Here is an 8,076-nt window from a genome sequence, read left to right on the forward strand (position 1 = left end):
ATTAACCTCAGCACAAACACTCATTGCTTGGTCTGTCATTCTATCTCCACTCTACCTGACCCTCCCACCTCCTCTGGTTATTAGAAAATATCAAGTCTGTGCTTTTACTGTGTCTGAATAAACTATTGCTAAAGGGAACTGTTGTTTGCTTCTCTGAATCCTTTGAGATCTTATAGTAATTTCACAAGAGGAGAAGTCTGATATTGTGAGCATATCCTTCTAACTTTAGAGTTTTACTGAAAGACTCTTGGGAACAGGGTTCACTACAAAATAAACCGAGAAATAACATCTTTCAAAAGACAGACTCAGACTGATAATGTCCTGCTCAGAAATGTATTCTGGAGTTTACAGTACAACAAATAAACAGTATCAGTGGTGGAAAAAGTATTCAGATCATTTACTTCAGTAAAAGTGCCAGTGCAGCAATGTAAAAAATTACATTACAAGTGAAAGTCCTGAATGAAAAATCCTACTTAAGTAAAAGTACATACATGTTAGCAGCAAAATGTACTTTAAGTATTAAAGTAATAGTAGTGGTTTGATCCCTCTGACTGATATATTATTATATATGACGTCATTAGATTATTAATACTAAAGCATCAGTGTGTAAGCAGCATGTTACTGTTGTAGCTGCTGGAGGAGGAGCTAGTTTCAACTACTTTATATACATTTAACTGGTTTAGTCCAGTGGTTTCCAACCTAGGGGTCGGGCCCCCCCAAAGGGTCACCAGATAAATCTGAGTTGTTGTGAGATGATTAATGGGAGAGGAAAGAAGAAAAAACTAAGTCCTGATACACAAATATGTTTTCAGTTTTTGGACTTGTTCTCTAATCTTTGATTTTTGGTGAAATATTGCATCATTCGAACATTTATTGAAGTGAAACCATGTGAGAAGTTTAGAGGGAAAAATCATTATTTGGTGGAGTTGTTGACAACTCATAGACATCTGAAATGTGATCCCGACTACACTGCTTTTTGTAAGACGTCAAAAGCCAAAAAGATTGGAAACCACTGGTTTCATCTTTAATAATGTGTTGTATTTTAAAAGCTTGTTATATTATCCATTGTGTCAAATCTTCATCTGAAAAGTAACTAAAGATGTTGAATAAATGTACAGTATTTCCCTCTGAAATGTAGTGGAGTGGAAGTATAAAGTAGCACACTCAAATAAAGTACAAATACCTCAAAACTGTACTTAAGTTAATGTAGATGCAGTCAGAGTGCAAGATAAGAAGGTATATTTCTCATACTTTACAGACATAAAAGTGCAGCACTAATTCATGTGAGAAATTACTTTCTTCAAAGAAGAAGGCATTGTTTTCAAAGTATGCATGTATCCTTTCATGTTAATGGCCTGTGTTTCAGTCTAAGTAGAGTACCTTGGTATACAATATGGGTATAGACTGCAGGTAATTGCAGTCTATTGTTAAATGGAATTCAAATCATGTCATTATGGCTGCATTTGCCTGCTCAAACTAGGTTTTGGTCCTCTCCAGCTTTGAAGATGGAAATAGAGTTTCATTGTGTAATGGCCATTCTCCTGTGTAATGCGCTGTATGATCTGCCTTCCCCCGAATGAAAAGAAAAGTCACTGAGAGCTTTAAAAGCCAAGATACATGCTCCACATGCCGACATATACATGCCACCTGCGCAAAAAGCACAAACAAATGGCTTTATGCCACTTCAGCGTCCACGCAGCAGAATGACTGCTCAAAAAATAGACATTAAATTGCACAAACCAGGGGGAAAAAGCACCCCGGGGGAGAAGCTTATCATGGCACTGTGTTCCCTTTGTACCACCATATCACGCTGTCATGCAGAATGCTGCCAACCCCACAGCTCTTTTGAGCCACAGAACAAGAAAGCATGTAAACCTTTTCTTTTTTTTTTGCTTTTGGTTTAAATTTTTAAAGGCCATTTGCACTCTTGCGAAATGTCAGCCTGTGTACTAGGATCATGTATTGAATGTTGAAAAATGTTGTCACGTCTTGCATTAAGTTCTGATACAAAGTTTTACTTCATTCATATGAGCATTTAGTTCAGTTTACAATAACAAAGTGATGTTATTGATGGCCCTTCACTACTGCTACAGTAAAAGAAAATAAATTGTCAGTGATAGATGTTGCAGGCTCATTTCAAAATCTGCTTTGTGATATGATCATATAACCATTAAGTGTCTGGTGTTGTTTGTCAGTGAATGTGAAAGCAAAAAGAAAATTAAATGGACAATGTGAGCATCTTATACAGTACAAGTCAAATGTTTGGATACACCTTCCCATTCACTTGAATGAGAAAGTGTATCCAAACTTTTGACTGGGACTGTATATATATATATTTTTTGTCTTTGCTAAGGTTCCATTTCTCTTCTCTCTCTTTCAGATGTAAATGGAGAAGCAGCAGTGTCAACAAGAGAAATTGGACTTCCATACAATTTTTAAGTGCTTTGCATTGAAACGCAAACAGCATCACTTCTCTCTAAAGTAATCCATTACTGACAATTAATGTCAAACTGTACGCTGGAGCAGCTTAATGCTGCCTCGCTGGGTGAAAAATTGCTAATGGAAAGAAAGCCTTATAGGATCCAACTCATCAAAATACACCTAAATGCAGCATAATGCCTTCGAAAGTGTCATGTTTATACCTGTTGACAGTGGTCTGCTGGGCGAGCGCTCTGTGGTACTTGAGTATATCTCGCCCAACATCCACTTATGTTGGCCAGATGTCTCTGCCTGTACGGAAGACTGTGAAACCTCACAAAAACATCACCTTCACCAACATCCACACCCGCCCCCTCAACCCACATGCCTTTGAATTTGTCATCAATGAGCCGAAGAAATGCGAAAGTGTCACTCCCTTTCTGGTCATCCTCATCAGCACCACGCACAAGGAGTTTGATGCTCGGCAAGCCATCCGGGAGACCTGGGGGGATGAGAGCACCTTCAGCGACATCCGCATCCTCACCATCTTTCTGCTGGGAAGGAACACGGATGCCGTCCTTAACCAGATGGTAGAGCAGGAGAGCCAGATTTTCCATGACATCGTGGTGGAGAACTTCATTGACTCTTACCACAACCTCACCCTCAAGACCATGATGGGCATGCGCTGGGTGGCTACCTTCTGCCCTAAAGCACAGTATGTCATGAAGACAGACAGTGATATCTTTGTCAACATGGACAATCTGATCTACAAGCTCCTGAAGCCCACCACCAAGCCAAGAAGGAGATATTTCACCGGCTATGTGATAAACGGTGGTCCTATAAGGGACATGCGCAGTAAGTGGTACATGTCCAGAGACCTGTATCCTGACAGTAAATACCCACCTTTCTGTTCAGGCACTGGCTACGTGTTCTCAGCAGATGTGGCTGAGCTAATCTTCAAGACTTCATTACACACAAGACTGTTGCACCTGGAGGATGTGTATGTGGGACTGTGTTTGCGTAAGCTGGGTATACACCCTTATCAGAACAGTGGTTTTAATCACTGGAAAATGGCCTACAGTCTCTGCAGGTACAGACGGGTTATCACCGTCCACCAGATTTCCCCTGAAGAGATGCACCGCATTTGGAATGACATGTCCAGCAAGAAGCACCTGAGATGTTAGGGGACAGGTGGATCAGTGAAAAACAACAACTTTATTTTGCCTTTTTCTCCTTTTCAAACTTCATCAGTCACACACTGAGTAATGTAAAAAAAACAGTGAGGGCTGCTGTGAGTCTCTATTTCATGACAGATGTTTTCATTGACATCCATCTATATGTCTATTTCTGCTGATTACACCTCATGGTTGTTAATGAATGCATGAGGCTTGTAAAGCACGTATTCTCATGCATAATTAAAATGTGGTGTTGTTATTGAAAGTCATTTTGTTCCAGGTCCAACTTAAGCAGAACATTACTTAACATGCATTAAGTCAATCAGTGTCAACCATTAACAGGTTCACAAGTCCATGCCCATATGTACATTGAAAGAGTTTTTGATCTACGTAATTGTTCCTCCTGTCAATCCCTTCCTAAAAGCGAATTCAGTATAAGAGATGGGGAACAAAATCTGTTGTTCTGCTTGAAAATGCACGAACTTGATCAAAGCTGATATAGAGCTTTAGTGGTCTGATTTAGACAAATGTTCAGTTTAGTACCAAATTCATGCTTTGTGTTACTGTTCCTCTGCTGTGGCTCAGCAAGGAAACACTGTCCATAGAAACACATAGAGGGAACTCCATATTAAAACATTTTAACTTTGAAAGAAGACACTTTATATGTCTAACTTAGACTGCTGAAGCCTCATATCAGCTGAATTGTGGAATTCGCTTTTACACAAAATGAGGACTGTGGATTTTGTCCTCCATCACTGATGTTGAAATCGCTTTAAAAAGGGATCAATTATAGTGGCCATTAACCTTTTCAATGTACATATGGGTATGTCAGTATTGTTTTTAAGGGGACATATTATGGTTTTATACTGGTATGATGTCAAATGTCTATGTCAAACACAGTCACAGGTCCAAAATGAATGGTGAATTGCGTGGTAATGCTTGCTTTGGTTGCAATGTTACCTTTCCCACCTCCTTGTGATGATGTCAGATTGTTCAGGCATGCCCACACACAGCTGTCTGTTGGTAGCCTTTGTTGTTAAGGTTCACGTTGTCTGCTTGCATAAGTCAGATCAGATTTGGGCTCGGCTGGATGTATTTGTGAATTTTTCATCTCAAGTAAAAAACAAGAAAAAGAAGTGAAATCGTACTACTACTGTTTGTTTATGTTGCTTCTCGAGCTGCCAGAAGTCAGCTGAGGGGCAGCTCAATCAGACCCACAACCACAACAAATGGGCTCATCGGGAAGGGCAGCCTTAAAGAGACAGGAGCTGAAATGGACAGTATAAATGGCCAGTATAAGATAAATAAGGAGTCTTTTGAACTATAAATCACGCAAAGATATTCCAGTAGAGCCCCGGAATATAAATATAGACCTGGAAATGTGCATGATACGTCCCCTTAAAGACAGACATAAAAAAATGTGAACCTAAGTAGCGTGACCTAATGTGTAGGGACAGTGTTTCAACGAGACGACCTTGGTTCAAGCCCTGATGCTAACAATGTTCTGCCATGCTAAAGTGTCCTTGAGTGAGACACTGAATCTCTACCAGCTTCATGGCTGCTGACTCAGCACGTTGCTCTTCCTGCAGCAGTGCAAGCCAAAAGAGAATTTCTGTGCAGGAATCAATAAACTATCAAATTACCTTTTTCAATCTGTAATATTATACATTTTAAAATGGTCATTTACACAAATGAAAGACAAGTTGCTGAACAATGACAATGCAAATGTAAATCTTGTGATGACCCCTGTCATCTTGGGTTTGCTGTGTGATTCACCTGTCTGTCTGCTCTGTCTCTGCAGGTGGGTCATTAGCCCAACCGGGAACACCTGAGGGCCCATGGTGTTCCCAGGTTTATAAAGCCTGGCTGCAGCTGGTAGCTCTCTCTCGCTGCAGCTCTCTCTCCTTTCTCCCTGCAGGCACCTGTTATTTTGTTATGTTGCTGCTTTAGTTTCATTTAGGTTATGCAACTTACAACACACACACATATTCACCACTCATGCACACCTTACACCACAGACTTTACTGACACATCCACACCCTCTACCGTGTTAAACCTCTGTTGATTCCTTAAAGGGGACCTATTATGCTTTTCCTTATTTTCAGTCATATATATAATGTTACAATGTCAGATGTTCATATTCAACGTGGCCAAAGTGTCAGATAATGAGGTAAACATACATAGAAGTAATCCCTGTGAGCAAAAAGCACCTGCTTCAGACTGAATGCTTGGTTTCCAATATTTTTTTCTACTTTCAGCCCAAGCTGACGTCCACTCTTGATGGATTTCTTTATACGGTCATCTCTCACTGGTGCGCTCCGCTAACATCGAGCCATGACTCCAGTCGAGCTGGCATGCTGTGAGTGTTTTCCATTACACAGTACAGCAAAGTAAAATAAGATGTTTACCTGTAGGAGGTGTGCTGATCGTCTGCAGCTCTTCATCAAACATCTTCATCACTGTGGCTGTTTCTACCTGTACTATTCCTCCCTGAATTATTTCTAACTGATCTACTGAACAAAGAGCTCCATATGTTGTTGTGTGGACCAGTTTTTAGCGCCACTAACAAAGCTCTGCTAATTCGGTGAGGAACACATTTCTCCTGTAAATTCTTCACAATAAGTCTCCTGTTATTTAGTCATTTAAAAGCTTTTAATATAAGGCAGTAAAGCAGAAAATGTTGGGTTTTTATCAGCAGTAACTTAACATGACTCTGATACATGACGGCCCTCGGTAGCCAATCAGAACAGAGTGGGCTCATCCAGAGGGGGGTCTTAAAGAGACAGGAGCTAAAACTGCCTGTTAAGAGACAGAAGCTGAACTGAGGGGCTGCATAAAGGACCAGTATAAGACATATAAGGTTTTTGAACTGTGAATCATGCAAAGCTACTCTAGTGGAGTCCAGGAATAAAAATATAGAACTGGAAATGAGTGAAATAGGTCCCCTTTAAGATAGTTACTTTATTTAAAAATAAATTCCTTTTGTTAAAACTTAACACTGATGTGTCTCCTATTTGTTATGGCCTAAGAGCTCTGTCATAACAAATTGGGAGCTCATCCATTTAGGTAATTTTGTTAGAAAGTTTGTTTGTGCCTCAGGTAGCAGTGGGTGCATGGTGTTGATTGTGCATGGTGATTAGGTGATTTGATCCAGCTTCGTGCCGATTTTGGCTGTGTGTTTTGTTTGCCAGAGTTTGCTCTGGTTTTTGGGAAATACACCATGTGTTGTTTTTCTTCTTTGAAAGCGTTGGTTTTTGACCAAGTGTCCTGGATTGTTGGGTGCCGAACGGAAGGTAAGTGTTACTGATCTGATGCACAGAGATTTCTACATTAGGCTGTAGTGGCGTTTCCTCTTTGAGTTACGTCAGTCTGTTTGTTTTTTTGCATTGTTGTAGCGACGTGGTTAGTGTCAGTTGTTTTCCGCCAACTGTCTCTGGGGCATATCCATATGATTTTGTGGGGTTGCCTGCTTGCAGGTCCCTTTACAAGTCTGCTGGTTTTCAGTGCTAAATACCTGCCGCAAGTCACATGAAGACTAGGGGTGAGTTGGTAGTAAGTTGTGGTTAGGCAGTTAGGGGGAAATCCTCTGTGAGGGTTAACTTGTGCCTCAAGTGCGTGTCCGGTGAACACATTGCTGTCTTGTCAGTGGGTTTTTTGCCACAGGGGTCATCACAATTTAATCTGACAATAAACCAGGTCAGCTGTTCAGATAAAACTACATCTGCACTCATGCTTCTCTTCTCCTCCATCTTTCTGAGATATAAAGCTAAAAGTGATCTGCTGTGTATTATCAGTCTCCAAACAGACCAAGTCAAAAGATAATTTGGTATTTTCGAGTCAATAACTTTAGAAAAGTCTTAAGTATTGGTAATGATCAAACCATGTAGCTGAATTTAATGGATCCCCTTTTGTTATGACTTTGCCTAATGTTTTTGTTTACATTATTTTATAATTTCACTGCCTCTTCTCTTAAAAAAATCAAATGTATATTTTGGTTTTTAGATGCATTTTGTTGTTTCCCACTTTTACATTTTTCATACTTGAGGTAACTGTGCACCTCAGGTACCAGCTCCTCAATAATCCCACTGCTGCTCTTGGTTTTTATGTATGCTGTATGTCAGCAGCTATTTCAGCTCATCAACTCTTACACGCATCAAGAGAAATACATGTCGTGCAAGTATGAGTTTAACTGTAGCTAAGACCATCACAGACTGGATGTATTATCAAATGTATCTGGCATATCAGTGATTACTGAAGCACTGCTACTGACATCATGGAAAATGTTTTGTGTTTCTCAGAAAATGTGGCTTTCACAGCCACATTTTCATTTCTTTCTTTCAAGATGTTTTGTAGTATTATAAGCTAATGTGACATTTACTGTGAAAGCATCTATCCCGAAAGGGGTTGTTGTTATATATTGTATGTTTTTTACATTAAAAAACAAATACTTGAATAATTAAAGTAATATTACTGCTTTTACTCT

The 8,076-nt window shown here is 39.8% G+C and overlaps 1 protein-coding gene across 1 annotated transcript in view; it reads left to right on the top strand.

The window, feature by feature from the left end:
* Positions 1 to 8,072, top strand: part of b3galt1b (UDP-Gal:betaGlcNAc beta 1,3-galactosyltransferase, polypeptide 1b) — a 48,105-nt gene extending 40,033 nt beyond the window's left edge. The window contains exon 2 of the mRNA XM_067603496.1: positions 2,381 to 8,072. Coding sequence (XP_067459597.1) covers positions 2,616 to 3,602 — 987 coding nt within the window. The 5' untranslated portion in view covers positions 2,381 to 2,615 and the 3' untranslated portion in view covers positions 3,603 to 8,072. The remainder of the gene's footprint in view (positions 1 to 2,380) is intronic.
* Positions 8,073 to 8,076: the final 4 nt, after the last annotated feature.

The sequence above is a fragment of the Thunnus thynnus genome, chromosome 11, assembly GCF_963924715.1.
Source record: "Thunnus thynnus chromosome 11, fThuThy2.1, whole genome shotgun sequence".
Lineage (NCBI taxonomy): Eukaryota > Metazoa > Chordata > Actinopteri > Scombriformes > Scombridae > Thunnus > Thunnus thynnus.